At 33.8% G+C, this 17,677-nt stretch overlaps 1 protein-coding gene across 1 annotated transcript; it reads left to right on the forward strand.

Annotated features, from left to right (window-relative positions):
- Nucleotides 1-2,181: 2,181 nt before the first annotated feature.
- On the forward strand, nucleotides 2,182-2,787 carry LOC140436143 (uncharacterized). The gene has a single exon (XM_072524849.1). It carries the CDS (start codon nucleotides 2,182-2,184, stop codon nucleotides 2,785-2,787), a length of 606 nt encoding a protein of 201 aa, XP_072380950.1.
- Nucleotides 2,788-17,677: the final 14,890 nt, after the last annotated feature.

Here is a 17,677-nt window from a genome sequence, read left to right on the forward strand (position 1 = left end):
TTGCCATGATAGTCACAAACATCCGAAATGGATAGGCACTACAAGAATATAGAAAACAGAAACGAAAAATTAATAAGCCATTTTCTGATAAGCGCTAATAAATGGAATAGTGTACAAGACACAAAAGTAAAAAGAGAAGCAGATATTGGACGTGAGCACTATTTGGTAATCATGAGAATGAAAACAGTAAAAGAAAAGTGAAGAAGAAAGGTAATTAAAACAAAGCTATATCTAAAAGAAGAAAGATACAGAAAAATATATCAGGAAAAATTAGATAACTTGTTAAACAATAGATAAAGGAAGATAAATAATACCAGCAACAGAAGAATGTCGCAAAAAAAATAATTCCAAACATAAACAAGAAGGAGAAAATAATGGACAGAGAAGATACATGCAAAAATTAAGATTAAAATAATTAGAAAAAAACTCGAGGATTATGAAAATTCCAAAGAATCACAAAAGAAAGTCAAAATAAGTCAACCCAAGTCAACACAATACTCATTATAGAAGAAAAAATAATAGACAACTTCTAATCCCCCCAATCCGTATGGAAAATGATAACTGAACCGGAACTAATCAGGAAAAGGCTAAAACGTTTGCCAACCACTTAGCCTCAACCGCATCTCTCGATGCTAAACCCTGAGGAAGACAATGATATTAATAACCTCCTGGAAAGTCCATTTCAGCTTGAACTCCCAGTTGCAAAATTTTAAAATCAACCAACTGGAAGAAACCATTAACACTAAAACGAACCCAAAGAAGTCACCTGGTCACGATCTCATTACAACTACAATACCTAAAGAATTACCCACCAAAGGGTTAAAGTCTCTAACAAAAATCTATAATTCCGTTTTAAGGACCGGTCACTCCCCGACACAGTGGAAACTAGCGAAAGATATATCCATTCCCAAGCTTGGGAAAGCTCTGAATAGTACTACCTCCTATACACCAATTGGTCTGTTGTCAACTCCAGAAAAAACTACTTAAAAATCTCTTGTTCATAAAATTAGAACCGATATTGAAAAATCTCCAAACAATATTAAACCATTAATTCGGTTTCAGACCGCAACACGCAATCATCCAACAAATATATCGAGACAAAAAGATAAGTAAAGACCTTAAAGATAAACTGTATTGTTCTGCAGCATTTTTAGACATTTTCCAGGGATTTGATAAAGTTAATATTGTTCTGCAGAATTTTTAGACATTTTCCAGGGATTTGACAAAGTTGATCATACTGGCCTCCTCTATAAAATTAAGCTTCTATCTGTTAACCATTTCATGATTCTCTAATCCGTCCTAAAAAACCTGACCATTCTTCGTGACTCAGTATCAAGAATACTCTAGAGTCCGTCTAGTCCATGCTGGAGTTCCTCAGGTCAGTATGCTTGGAAACGTTCTGTACCTTTTATACACTGCTGACTTACCAACGAATGTTTACTCCACCATAGTCACATACGTTGTTGGTTTTGACCACCATTTTGATATCACACTTTAATCCAATTATCGCTTCACATCGACTTCAGATAATGCTAAATCATATCCAGCAGTGGCCAAAGAAAAGGCGTATTAAAGTAAATGACAGTAAGTCGGTACATGTTACGTTCACAAATCGCAGAGGCAACTGTCCAAGAGGAATCCTTAACAATTAGCAACTACCGCAAAATAAAGATACCAAATACCTAGGTATGCACCTGGACAATAGACTTAAAGACCTCAACATGATGATGGTTAAAGCTGAAATTAGTAGTTATTCCAAAATATTAGTAGTTATTCCAAAATATACCCTACGCTTACGCACGCAATACCCAAACGTCCTAGCAGCGGAATTAATGACCGATCCAATTGTCAGACGCAGACTGAAACGCTTGGTTCCTACTGACCTACCTACAGATACTATAGTTAAGTGTAGTTAATACAAATCCCTTCGTTAAAATAACAGTTTTAGTTTAATAAGATTGTTTAGAATAAAAAGGTACATATCAGAACATGTTCCTTAATTGTCCTTTAGTTAGTTGTTAAATCATTTACTTATTGTATCGTTGCTACAGATTGTAAATTTATTGGGATTAAAAAAATACAAATTATAAAAGATATGTGTAGAAATAATAGAATCATAGTAAGAACAAACAATAATGAATTATGCAAGGGATTCACAACATACCAAGGTGTCAATGATGTATGCTGATCCCACTACTCTTCTCAGTAGTGCTGGATGAAGCAGTGAAAAAGGCCAAGGAAAAGATGAGAAAATTCCCACTAGGATACTGGAAAATAAAGCAAACACAACTACTATTTTCAAAGGACATGGCCATGATAAAAGATAACAGCGAAAATCTAGAAATATTAAATGAAGAATTATCAAAGGCAAACATGAAAATAAAGGCAGATAAAACAAAAATAATATTTAAACCTGGGACAAAAAAACATGACTTAAGATTGAATTTAATACAGCTGAAACACGTAGATAACTACAAATACCGAAGAGCAATCATAGAAGAAAACGGTAAACAGAAAATAAATGAAAAATTGAAAAAAACCAGAAAAATACTTAATGCAATGGCAACAACATTTCTCGAGAACAGGGGGATACCAAAGGAGCTAAAATCGGTAGTCGTTAAAACAGTAGCAAGGCCTACATTTATGTACAGTAGTGAGACTTGGACACTAACTAAGAGACAAAAATCAAGAATCAATGCTATGGAAATGAGGTTCCTGGGAAAAATAGAAAACTGGAAACGAATAGACAAAATCAGAAAGAAACGATTAGACAAATCCTATAACTAGAACCCATAAACGATAAAATCGCAGGAGAACAACTCAGATGGTAAGGGTAGAAAGGAAGATGTGAAGAGGGGTTTAGTATTGGAAGAAGTATAAAGTTAAATACATTATATGAAAACGTGCAGACTAGCAGAGCTCAACCCAAACCGTCTTACACCTAGGTAGAAAGACTTAGGACTTATAAGTAAGTAGTCTTCTATATTATATTTTTGTTGAATCTATATCATTGTACTTAAGTATGTGTCACTGTTTCTATCTGTTCCTTTGTTTTCACATATATACCTTTCCTCTGGTCTTGCTTTCCTTTAGTTCTCAATTTCTTTAGTTTATATGGTCTATAGCTATCTATATACCGCTCTACCAAATTTCCGTTTCCTTTTTTATTTATGAGTTTCAACTTTGATCACGCTCGGTATGAAATAATAATTGTTTATATTATATCGATACTTTTATTGACAATATCGATTTTGTGTCTATGTCATTCGTTTTTTTTTTAAATTTTCAAAAACCCTGTATAATGTCGTACTTATAAAAAAGTCAGCAATGGTAAATTATATCAATGTATCTCACCCACTTGTTCCGAGAGTTACAGACAATTACATGTACCGTGTTTTATACGAATCTAGTAAGCCTTGAATGGCGCCATAGCATGCTTCGATCTTTAATTGATTTGATAGTTTACAATATATCGAGGGAGGGGGCGCCATTGTCTGAGAGAGAGACTTGAGCTTTGCTATCACCTGTCCTACAAAAATCGGTTCTAATTTAGATTGAGTTAGATTGGTAATTAATAATGCGCTTTTTTTATCCGCGATTATATTGTGTTTTAATTGGATTTGAAGGGGTGTAATTAATCAATAATTGAAAATGATACTTCTTGGGTGTGTAGCAGGTAGAGGAATAGGTAGTAAACAAACATAACATTTTAAAATTAGAAAAATAGATAATATTATCAGATTGCTAGATTCAAATATGGAAAAGAAAGAAATATAAAAGGAAAAGGAAAAATTAATTATTTGAAATTTCGATATAAATCAAGATCTATAGGACTAACAAATTACTAAAATACAGTGCCTTTTCATCTTAACGCGATCATCACGATTACCTTAACTTTTTTCACTGCTGCTCTAAAAAACTGGTTAGAGAAACAATTGAACCACTCTTTGAGATTGCTCAGCCATAACGCCATTCTTCGCTTTAACGCTACGCTTTCTTAAAATCTTTTTCTGCATGATATATACTGCAGAAGCGAGTATTTTGTTCATTTAATCACGTGGCCAAGGTATTGTAGTTTTCGTATCTTTATTTCACTTTCAGTTCTGCTTCTTTTAAAAGTCTTTACAAGACTTAAAATTTAAGTAAAAATCCTTTATAAAAGGTATATAAATTAAAAACTCAAACGGGCTATGTCATAAAGACAACACGTTTTCGGAAACCATGTTCCATCATCAATGTCTAGGTGTACATGCTTTGAGCTACTAAATATCAGGGTAAAAATCCGTTAAAATTTATCTAATAGCCATAGTCTGTGGACTAGTATGCATTTCGATGCGCATCGCCCCGCCTCGAATTTTCCCATTGGCTCTTGACCTGGAAATCCCTATTTATCGCTCGAACAGGGCATATAAATATTGGCGATTTTCAGGTCAGTCAGGTCAGTCCCTCACGGGCTCTCCGAGAGCTTAGTGCTCTCGGGGCTCTGCTTCCTGCATTTATTTCCCATACTCTGTGGCTGAGAATTGTTTCAACTTAACTTGGTGTTTTATTTCGACGAAGAAATTGTCATGTAAGAAATATCTTACCTTTTTCAAGGCAAGACACCGAAGATAAATATTTTCCGTTCATAACCCGAAAATGGACTTAAGTAGAGGAGCTCTCGACAGTATATTCGAAGCCCTCTACAGAACACCTGGGGATAACCGAAAGTGGTTAGACCCCTATTTGTTCCCCCGAGGTGACACATAAAGGTAGTGAAAAATCGAATCGACCATTTCACGTCCAACGAAAAATATTAATAATTTTAAGAAATGAGATAGTATATATGCTTCACCAATACATGATGAAAATAAGATAGTATAGACAACTGAAGGAAAAACTGAAGCAATAAAAGCTTCTTGAAAAGAGCTTCAGACTAAACTACCCAAAACGAAGATATTGACTTGATGATGATTCTTAGGCTAATATTTCCAAAGAAATGGAAAGAAGCCGAAATAATTATGGCACTAAGAGCTATAAAAAACAAAGCATTCTCTCAGAATTATAAGCCTACTATTATCAATAAGCTAGGCTGCAGAAATGGTACGACTAGCTAGGTTAGGGGAAGAGATCAAAGCAATAGGAATCATACCAGAAGCACAATCATACGAATTACACAAGCTATGGTTGACAGAATACATCACAGAGAATTTCAACTAGAAAAAATACCCTACGACTGATAGAACTGCGTTCAGATAGAACAATTAATGTTTGAAGTCGGAACAATTGACGCCGGAGTTTCGCAGGGAAAAGCAACCACACCATAAACTATGCTGTCTATATGCCAATGACACAGCAATAGCAGCGAGAACTCTGGACTCTAAGCTAGCTATAAGATAGCTACAAAAGGCAATAAATTACCTGGAAAATTGGTCATAGGAAAAAAATCAGAGACTATCATGTTTCAAAAAAGATTCGGCAGACCAAATTCCTAAGCGAGGATGTTTAATACACAAATATATTGTTCCAGTCCAAGTCCGATACAGAAATATACTGACCTAGTATAAGTTACGTATTTATACGTAACAACATTATCAACAAAACCGTCTCGGATGCCTCATTTCCTAGAATATCAAGAATTAAAATACGTAAAGCCTCCCCAACGTTAATTGATACGATTTTGAAGGAGTGAGGAAAAACTTGCGGGTCAGGAATAACTGTCTCAGATTAAACGACACACTCCTTACTCCAAGAATTTTAGGTCTCTTGAAGGTGGGATTTACTATTGGTGTGTGCGATTTTACGAGTAATAAAACTATTCGTGGCAATTTTTTTGTTTTAGTTTATTTTATTGTTTTATTAGTGCTTTAAAGAGCATAATCATTTAATAATGGTATTGTTCGTACAAAATAATACTTTGTACATACCCAGAGCAATATACGTACGCCAATGAAAGATTGGCACGTTAATAAAAACCCCAGTGATCTCTTAATTATTAGAGCATCACTGTAAGGGGTACGAAACTATTTCATAAAAAGGGTAAACTCTGTCACGGTCCATAAAAGAATCATTAGTTCGAAAATCTTCATCAAAAAACAGCAGACACGATTTTTAACCCGAGAAAAACTAATATTCGAAGCTTTAGGGTGGTCTCGATGGGTAATTACAAATACAACCTCTGCCGTTTATACCTTATAATTCCGACATTGCTACCTGTAATGATTTTAATATAAAAAAGTGTAGCATGAAATGTTCATGTGCGATTGCGTACGTGTGGTCCGGGTACTGAGGTACTGAAATCGCTTATTTACGGTGGAATGTAGAAATAATTCCGCCAAGAAATGATACTGCTTTTAAGATCCATATTGTTTGAATTGATTTGCGTGTAGTAATGAAAGATGATTGAGATATCTGCTAAAGTTTTGCAGTGCCGTAAAAAAGGGTTTTTGCACTAACATATATAGCTTAGTTGAAACAGACCTTAAAAACTCAGAGCTTTTTATTCTAACTATAGTAGCTATGTGACTGAGCCATATTAAACTTTGAATTTTATTCATATATTTACATTAATTCATTATTGGTTCTTCTTAGTTAGATATTTTTTTATCTACATTTGATTCCCATTTATCCTATTTTAGTTACATGTCCTAAGTAGGTATCTATCTCGTTTACATAAAACACTGATGATCAGATAATTGTTGTATGTATTTTTATTTTGGTGGACTTGCGTTTAGCAGGTTGAAAACGGAGTATATGGACCAATAGTGAGCTATAGATGTGACTTCTTTAAAAGAAAGGTACTGAGATGAATACTAGGCCCTATAAATAAGAACAACAGGTGACGAATTAGATACAATTATGAAATATATAATATATATATATATATATATATAGAAGAAGATATATATATATATATATATATATATATATATATATATATATATATATATATATATATAAGAACCACCTTTTTTTCAGTATATCCGCCTACAGCGTCTTCAATGGACAGGCCATGTATTTAGGATGGAAGAAAACAGGCTTCCAAAAAAACTGTTGGATGCAACATTGCAGGAGAAGAGGAAGAGAAAAGCGATTGGGGGATGGTGTGGATACGGACGCCAAAAATCTCCTTGGCAGTCGATCGTGGAGGAAAATGGCTACAGAGCGTAACGGATGGAAATGTTTGATAAGGGTGACCAGGGTTCGAATTAAGCTGTACAGCCATAGGATGGATGGATGAAGAAAGGATAGAGGTGCTTGAAGTTAAAACAAAAGAGGTAGAAGAAAACCGAGGGGTAGATGAAAGCATTATGTAGCAAAAGACTTGGGAAGGAAAGGTTTAAATGAAGAAGACACGATGGACAGAAATCAGTGGCGAAGAAGAGTGAGGATCTAGTGAAAACGGAAAGCCGAGAAAGAAGAATAGGAAGAAAAAGTTTGTTTATTGTGCCATACGCATATCGGAAATCAAATCGGATAAACAACGTGCATATTGCTAAATTCAATTTGTATGATAGATAAGATTTGATTAAAAGTTTGGGCTATTACTGCCCTGTTTGCTGTAAGCTTGTTTATTTTAGCCCAGATTATATTCTAAAATGTAATGTATTGTAACTACTTTTTCGTGAATTTGCCTTAGGAATCTTCGTTTCACTATTTATGTATATCCGAGTATTTGTTCTTTGATCAAACTTCATTTCTTAATTCAGTGATTTCTTCTTGTCACCTTTCGCCAACTTCTTTAAGAAACTCAGCAATAATATTGTAACGATATAAAGTACCCCATATAACGTTTGCATCTCTGCAAATGATGATACATACACCAGAATATTCGAGATGTAACAACCGTGGTACAGAGCGAGACGTTCATGCAAGTGGGAATAGAGGTGGACTACTCCAGATTATTAAGGAATAATACTTTTAGTATTAGTTTTAGTTGATAAGATAATATTATGTAAGCTTAAAAATAAATAGATTTACTTAAATTGGATTCGCTCGTTTTATTAAACACTTTGCAGTGGTATTACGGTGTGAGATAATTTATTAACCTAAAAACAAATTAAACAGTGACTTTTGTAAAAAACTTTTAAACTTTTGCAAATTATTGTTCGTCAGGAACATCCGCGTAGTTCAAAAGTGATCGTTGTAAGAAAGAACCTTTACAAAATACGTGTGTGCCTGACTAAAGATGTAGAACAAGTTCAGTTACGTGAACAACTAGAAGAACGAGATGAAGACTGCAGCGGATCCAAGAAGATCCTTAAAAACAACTGTGGGATGTTCTCAAAAAGAAGAGATGACCCAGATACATTCCATTTTCAATCAATAGACGAAGCTGTTGTAACGCAAAGAACTTCTAGAAAGAATGATAAGAAATTTGAAAATATTTCTTTAATGATTCAGAAAACTTCTAGAAACAATGATGATTATTGAAGGAGCAGCTTGACCAAACGACGAAAAATTCGAAAACGTTGTTAGAAGATTCGACGAGACTTCTCAAATAATTAAAAAAGTATATACTTTAAATAATCAGAAATTTGAAGAACTTTCTAGAACATTCAATACGATACAGAAAAATGTAAACGACGTAGAAGAGGAGATCAAACAATTATAGAGCACGATAGCTAATACAAGTTAATGTAGTAGGTTTAGATCCAATAGTGAAAGAAAAATCACTGGGAGACAAAACGACATATCATATGAGATTCAAATTGGCACCATTTGATGGGAAGTTTTCTTGGTCCATATACCTTAAATATAAAATTTAAAGCAATTGCCACAGCTAATTATTGGACCAAACAAAATAAAGGCTGCTTCCTTGACTGCTGCTTTAAGAAGGGAATATCCTAAGATCGATTCCTAAAGGTCAAGACCTTGTTCATTCGACTAGAACATATATGGAGATGCCAATTTACAAGTCTACAAAGCATAACTAAGAATTAGAATTCAACAAGCAAGTGAACATTTACCAGAGTTTAAAGCAGATGTTGCTCGTAAAGTGCGGTTGGCTTATACAGAGGCACCAGACAACATTTTGGAAAAAATTTCTGTAGATACCTTCGTCAATGGGTTGAAAGACAGTAAGCTACGAAAGCTTTACGACTAGTAAGACCGAAAGTTTAAGATGAAGCTCTTGCTATTGCTTTGGAACATGAAACAAATAGTCAAACGTCACAGAGCCATCGACTATGAACCATTGAAGAAGGCGAGGAACAAAACGATGAATGTCTGGAGGAAATGGTACGGGTTCGTAACACGATGCCGAAAAGCAGATATTAAAATTGTGGCGATGTGGGCCATATTCGCCGTAATTGCAATAAAATGATACAGCAGTCGGAAAACTAGAACGGTTCGACAAAAAGGGGTTGTTCCGTTGATTAGGGGTTTTGTTGTTTAAGGGTTTTATGGTGTTTCTTGATAACATAAAACATCAAATCTGTCATCAGAATGATAATGTTGAATTGCAGAATAACACATAAACTCAACCAAGAAACTGAATTAAAAAGAAATATCGCTTAAATAAGTAACTGAGTATGTCAATCCATTGAGTCCCGGTAGTTCGAAAATAAAATGTTTAATTTAAAGGTCTTTCTCGATGGATCCATTTAGTTCCAATAGAAACGTTTTTTTCTTTCAGATTATGAATTTTGACAAAATTATTATTTCACTGTCCATATGTATTTTATAGAGATTGCATTTTAGGACATTTAGTGTTTGTTTTGTGTATTTTCAATAAATTTAACTGTTTTAATTACGGAGCTAAACAGCACTCTGTGTGAAAAAATAGTTAGAGCACCATGTTGGGCACGGCAGCATGGGCTATAAGCACTATTGTGACGCCATTTAATATTTATATCAACATGTTTATCACAATTTATCTTCTTTTAAAACAACACATACTGCAAATCAGTGTAAAATTAACAATATTCTAACCAATATATACATAAATCTTGTACAAAAGTACTAATAGCCATTATTATACAAAACACTGAAACCTACAAGCAATACCCTTCGAATTGACAATCTTATCTCCGATACTGATCTAAATCCTACTAATGACATGCTCTTACAGCTTAATACGCGTCGAAAAATGTTAATTTTATGTAAACCATTAGTGCGCAGTGAATAACCAACCTATTAATGTCAATTCTTGAACTTATTATTAATAAGGTCTGTAATTTCGCAATACCAAATCCAGACTCTAATCATTTATCATTATTTTCTTGCATATCTGCAAAGCTGCTCGTATAAGTCTTATGTGCGGGTAATGAGTCATATAGTCGATGATAAAAATCTGTCAGGCTTGTAAAATGTTTCCATAATTACATAGAATCATTATTCATTAACTTCAAACGTCAAACAAGATAAAGTCTTTTTAAAAATACTTTATCTTAGGAAGGAGCAAAATGAAAATACAAAACGCAAATAAAAGGAGATTTTTGTAAGTCTATATAATTGGAATAACGAGAAAATCCTGATTGAAGGTCAAATTATTTTCAATATATAAAAAGAGAAATGCTTAAATATTTAGCCTTAAATCCAAAGAAAGTTCACAAATTTCGGGAATGGGATTACCGTATATAATACGTAATCTAATGAGGATTTGACAAGTTACCAGTCAAAATTAGGATTGTGGCGAAGATTTGCAGAGCACCGGTCGAAATTAGGATTTGTGTTGATGGCGTAACTTTGCAGGGCACCGGTCGAAATTAAAACTCTGTAATATAGTAGGTGATAATGTGATTTGGACAAGCGAAGAAACAAGAAATACAAAAAGAGATATTTAAATAATAATTATAACATAGACTGTAAGGTTAATAATAAACCAGGAAGCAAGGTTTAGATATCTGGGAATAGATATAACTAGTTACGGAGATGTTGAAGAAGAAGTACGACAACCAAGCTTAAAAGCAAGTAAAGCGGCGGGATCTTTTAATGACACAATCTGGAAGAACATGTACCTAAGACTAGACACAAAAACAAGAGTCTATAAAGCAGCAATTAGACCTATATTAACATACACAGCGAGCGGAGACAAGAGCTAACACATCTAAAACAAGACGACTACTAGAAACAACAGAGATGAAAATACTTCAACGAATATCAGGGAAAAGTCTATTGGATAGGGTGAAAAGCGAAAACATAAGAAGAGCATGCAATATAGAAGACATAAATGGATGGGTGACAAAACGGAAACAGTAGTGGAACGAACACATTAGTAGAATGGCAAAGGATAGGATAGTACGAATAACACGAGATAAGTCACCAAATGGACGAAGAATTATTGGCAGGCCAAGAAAAAGATGGTGCGATAATTTAAACAATTTAGAAGGCTAATATTGAAGAAGAAACAGGCTTTACAGCCTGCATACAAGAAGGAAGAAGAAGAAGAAGACTGTAAGGTAACTGTGACTTGATTTTGGAAGTTAGACTATCATGCCAGACTTTGTCAATTTCCTGTGAGATGTCTAGGAAAGCAGCTATACTGTAAGACTTATCTTCTAGGGCATCTCTAGCTTTTCTGAATACTCTATGTTTTTTCTCGATGGTATCTTGTTTTTGCCTGAAGCCAAATTGGTAGTTTGGTATTAAGTTATCTTCCAAGATAATAGGTACGATTCTACTCGTAAGAATCTTTTGAAAAAGCTTTGCAAGAGTTAGTAGAAGACTTATCGGACGGTAAGATGAGACCTCATTTGGGTGTTGGCCAGGTTTTGAAACCATAGATAGTTTAGCTACTCTCCACATGACAGGAAAGTAACCAATTTTTATAATAGCGTAGAAAATATACAGTATTAATCTGTTGGCCTTATCAGGTAACATTTTTAGTATTATACCCGTGATAAGGTCATAATTGGTGCTTTTTTTTGTTTAATTTTGCAATGACTTCTGTGATTTCACAAATTTTTATTTGTTTGATGGGTGGACTCATCTGATATGGGACGTCCAATAAAAATGCAAAATTCTTTCTGATGAGGTTGATGTTCTACAAAAGTAATTGTTTTGTCTCCATCACTACAAGCCCAGCTACCATCGTCTTTTCTTATAGGAGTCTTAGTTTGTTGTTGGGATTTTAGTTTCCTTGTCAGTTTCCATAGTGAGTAGTCTTTATTTTCATTTACCGAAAGGTTTTCCAAAAAACGTTGAATACCATCATATTTGTATTCGTTTAGTGCTTCTTTAGGTTGCCGTACTGTTCTGTTTAGATTTGTTTTGTCTATTGGGGCTCGAGTGCTTTGTCATTTTTTTCTTAAGTAGTTTTCTTTTTTCACGAATCATATTATTTATATAGTCCAAATATGAGCCTAATTTTTTTATAGGAACTTTCTGGAGTAGAATTCTTTGTGTATTTAAGTAGCAGGTTCAAGTTGATTGACTCAGAGACCGTTTCAATAAATCCAATTTGTCATTAGCTGGTTAATTTTAGCAATCTCTTTATGGGGCATACCTCTGTGTTCACACTTATGAAACAGGGAAAGTAATCAGAAAACAAATCAAATGATGGTTGTATATTTAAATAATTAGAAGCGATGCCTTTTATGATATAAAAGTCAATGAAATCCTGTATTTTTCGCCTGTCAGTAGGCCAGTAGGTAAGTTGACCTGTGGACAGAGTGCTAAGCTTATTTATCACGGTACTTTTAAGTAGAGTTTGGCCATGGATGGTTATGATTCTTGATCCCCATCGATGATGCTTAGAATTGAAGTCACCAGAATCGGCGATGAATTCTGGTTCAACTCTTTTAAAGTAGGTAGTGAAATCATTTCCTTTATTGGTCTATTTGTGGGCAATAAACAGCAGATAAGATCAGTTGTCCATGCCAGTCTTCTATTGATATCGAGTTGGCCTGTATGTTTAATGCTCTAGCTTTGCTTGTTTCGTGTTGTCTAATACTATTTCTTAAAGTTGTCACTGCTTGATTGATGTAGGTGTAGAGGTGGTTGAAACTGAGGTTGCAATATGGTGGCTTGTTGGTTTACGGGTTGATTTCTTGCTTTCTTGGCGTAATTTGGAGTTGATTTTGTGTTTGTTGTTTTTTATTTTTGACTTCGGTAAAGATTTTTTTGAAGAGTTTTACATTTTACATTTTACATTTTATTTTGTAGTTCTTTGTATACTATACTTGACAGCCTTTGTAATTGGCAGGATTATTTTCAGAACAGTTGGCCAACTTCACTACATTATTTCGAGTTTTCCTTGTGCACTGGCTAGTGACATGAGCTCCTATACACTTGACACAACGTGGATTTCTGTTGCAATACTTTTTGGTATGACCACAGTTTTGATATTGGGGTATATCACGTTTGGGATGTGGAGGTTCAATTTGATCTATTGAGTTGATTTATTTGTTAACTTGGTAGATGTCTTTGTTATATTTGTTTGTGGCTAATTCTATATTAAATAAAGGGATGCACTTTTTAGTACCTCTTTGCCGAATGTTAGATATGCCTAGGAGCTTGTGTGCCAGTCCTTCAAGGACTTTTTTTATCCTCTTCTCTGTCGATGCGTGGATATTTTTCAAAACTACCCAAAAACTAAAAATTTTTTTACTTGGTATAAGTGAAATTCTTCCCTATGCTATCTACATTTTCCAAACCACTTTATTTATAATTATCGTAATATTACTACAAGGAATAACCACGGTGCCAATTTTACTTCCAAATAGTAGATATTAATTATTCTCGACTTTCACAACTTCTCCTTTATTATCCATTCTTCTTTAATATTTCCATTCCTTGCTTATTCGAAATAAAACAGTTTTTTCCATTGCTCTTTCGATTATTTATTTAGAACAAACTGTTAAGAATGACAGACAGGTTGTGTGTGACAGACAAAAAATAAGCTATGATGTATGGTTGAGACATAAGAAAAGAAAAAGATAAAATTAAAAATTAATATATAAAGAGAAACCTAATTGTGGTACAAAGGAATTGAGTGCAAAATGAGGAACAAAGAGGGAGAGAAAGATAAATGAAGCTATAGTTAAGATGTTAGGGCAATATCAACATCAAAATGATGTTGAGTGTGAAATTACTACTGAAAGAAGTAGAATGCACAGTACAAAGCAAATATAGAAAAAGTTATGTTTTTGAAGGAGACTGAAATAAAGGTATCTAAAACGTATTGGTAAAACAAACAAAAACTTAAAAGAATGCTGACAAACAATAGCAAAAACCGAATTTGCAAAAGGCAAAAAAATCTCAAATTTTAGTTAAATTAGTAATATAATATAGTATTTGTTGTTGTTGTTTTTTTTAATAATCGTTTGAAAGTTGCAATATTTGTTTACAATAAATTTGTCAATGTCATTCCGTGAAAACCGGCAAAATGCTCACCCACAGACCATTCAAATTTAACTACACGATAAATGTCTTAAATCGTTTTTATATGAATGCTATGTTGACAATATTAAACTTTTTAAATCACCAAAAATCGAAATTTACTTATCTTTTGCCTATCTCGAAAAAATGAATGGATGAATGTCGCACAATGGCGAAAATTTCGTTCAATGCCTGACAATGATTACCGAGGTGAAATATATTTTCGACTTGGCAAATCAGACCGACAGGTAGGTAAAGTTTATTCTTTTCAATGAATGCTCTGCTTTGTTGAGACTTTTTGTACGTACAGAATGGACAGGTATTTCTTTTTAGTTGGCTTTTTGCCGCAGGGTTACCTTAAAGAGAAACACTAGGGAAGAGTGGAGAAATTTATAATATGTATCAAAAAATGCCTTTGTTGATAAACTAGACAGTTTTATCGTATAATTCCATTTTTTTTCCTTCAAATATTCTTCTTACAATTTTTGTATCTTTTCTAAACTTCTAAGACCTTTCATTGATTTATTCTTATTTTTTCTGTTTATTATGGGCTAAGGGAGATGCTTTCCTTTCTAATATTTATTATATTAAATCGTTGGCTACCAACCCACCCGATAACGGCATAAATTGAGGAAAAATTTTCTGCATATATCACCTGATCTGACTGAGCCAGTCCTAGAGATTAGACCAAGTTTGTGGAGAGCTTAAAAATGACAACAGTAGTGAATTGATAATGCCTTTCGAGAAATTCCCAACTAGATACAAAGAAGAATGTGTGTGATTAATAATATCCGACTCTTTCCTGCGGGAGCATTAAAGCCAGTAGAATATCCTTCTAAACTGTGCTAAAATCCTAGTTTTATGTTTGCCTTGTCCTAATACTATGTATACATCTTGTATCTGTTATTTAAGCGATGTTGTTGTTTATATATAGTATGTCTACTATAAAATGTATGATTTGTTACGCTAATAAATAAATAATCTTCGTTTACTATATTGTAGAACATATGGCCTTAGTTGAGGGTCTTCAAGCTTTTTTCTTTTCAGTTGAGTTTACCGAAAGTACAAGCTGAATATAGCCGCAAATGTCAAAAATATTTCAGTTTGGCAGTGTTGGCATGTTTTTATAACGCATAAATATATTTTATGCTTCAAATATAAAGAGATAAAGCTTTTAAAAAGTACATTTTTTGTTCCATGTTTGACATTTGCGGCTATATTCAGCTTGTACTTTCGGTAAACTCAATTTTCTTTTCTTCTTACCTAGGATATTTCTATTTAGGACATTTGATAATAACACGAAATGATACGCGTAAATGCCCCACTCCCCCCTGATCTCGCCAGCTGATCCGAATCTGCGAGCACACACACTGAAAGCAAAGACCAGAAATAATTTCAAAGAATGTTGAAGCTCTAAAATAATAAGTACACATAAAAAGGACTTTGCAAGCTTTGAGTTCTCTGTCTTCGATATTTTTTTAAAGCTCTATAAAAGCAATCTAATCGGATAACTATAAAAAAGCTGCATGGTGCAGTTTTTTCGTATAATTGAATTATTTTGGACAAAAAGGACAGTAATGGAGTATACAGGAAGGATTAATGGTACAAAAGATTGGCTATTAGGGAAGAATATACGATTACATAAGGTTATAGCTGAAACCTGTCTTAAAATAACCTCAGATTTTTCGCTGCATTAAATTTTTTAGCAAAAAAAATTAAATACGGATGGGAACCCCAAAAATGCACTGTTTTTCAACAAATCGGTATTTGTTGTATAATAGTATTTCTCCAAATTTTTATTTATTTGGTCAATTCAATAAATATTTTATGAAAATACATCTTCTTCTTCTTTAGGTACCGTCTCCTCTAAGGAGGTTGGTAATCATCACATCTATTTTCACTTTTGAGATTACAGCTCTGAACAAGTCGACGGAACTGCAATTATACCACTTTCTCAGATTGTTGAGCCAGGAGATGCGTCTTCTTCCAATACTTCGTTTTCCCTGTATTTTTCCCTGTATTATGGTTTGTAGCAACACATATTTATCCCCTCTCATAACGTGGCCGAGATATTGTAACTTTCTTATCTTAATCGTATTCATGATTTCCATTTCCTTTGTCATCTTTCTGAGGACCTCTTATTTTTAATATTCTTCGGTAGGTCTACCCAACTTATTTTTAATATTCTTCGGTAGATCCACATCTCGAATGCTTCAAGTCGTTTGCTCACCTCTTTCTTTAAGGTCCAGGCGTCCACCCCATACAGCAGCATTGACAAAACATATGAACGTAATATTCTTATTTTGAGTTGCAAACTAAGGTCTCTACTGCATAATACTTTTCTCATCTTATTAAATGTTGCTCTAGCTTGTCCAATTCTCATTTTTATTTCTTCTGTAATGAAAAAGTACATACTTATTTAAAAAATAAGATTCAGATCATTTTGTTATAAAAATTCCATGTGTTCAATTATGAAGGATTTTATTGTAAAAAATTCATTAGATATGCTTAATAAAATTGTTAGTTGTACAGTATGTTTCTTAAGATACTATCAACTAAGATCTTTTTCCTCTACCTCTTTCGTAATTGCATGGTACCTATATACCAGTATAGCTATGTTTGGCTTGTGTTATTCTGGCAAAGTTTTGTTATTGGCACTGTATCGTAGGCCTTTTGCAGATCAATGAAAAGTATCTTGATTTTTTGCTGTTTTCTTTTCTAAAACCTGCCCGCCCTGAATCCACATTGCTCTTACCTTTAGTAATTGCAGCATTCTTTTTCTACAAAGTCTTTTAATATACTTCGATATAAACGACTTGATCTACTTATTAGTGAGATGCCTAGATAATTAGTGGCGTCTTTTTTAGAACCTTTATTGTGTATTGAGTAGATGTACATACATATGAAAATTACTAAGTTCTCGGGAAGAAGTTCGAGTTCGGGGTCTCAATCTGCCTACTCCCCTCACTCGTGACGAACCAACATCGTGTTCTGTATAAATACAAGAACCGTCAAACGGCACTGAGGCCTCAATCTGCCATTTACAGTCCACCACTGCATACAATAAACAAACAGCAATATCAAGAGTTTTTTAACACACTCAGAAATAGGTTTCTAAATTAATAAATACGAAAGACAGACAACTGTATATGGCAATGAATAGTAATAATCTTAGATACATATATCAACAGGTGAACCTACATACTGGCCAACCGATCAAAACAGAACTCCAGGCTTAATCAATTTTTGTGTTCCACCTAGTGAAGAGAATTTCACCCCGAACTTCAAACAGTACAATCTTGTTTTGAATTGTCAATGTTTAAGATATCTCCTTAGAAATTTTTGGGAAATAAACATCCACCATTCCTAGGTAATA

Source organism: Diabrotica undecimpunctata, chromosome 3, assembly GCF_040954645.1.
Source record: "Diabrotica undecimpunctata isolate CICGRU chromosome 3, icDiaUnde3, whole genome shotgun sequence".
Taxonomy (NCBI): domain Eukaryota; kingdom Metazoa; phylum Arthropoda; class Insecta; order Coleoptera; family Chrysomelidae; genus Diabrotica; species Diabrotica undecimpunctata.

Bases quoted from the DNA above. Each gene is read 5' to 3' on its own strand.
- LOC140436143 (XM_072524849.1), top strand. From the start codon at position 2,182: ATGCTGATCCCACTACTCTTCTCAGTAGTGCTGGATGAAGCAGTGAAA.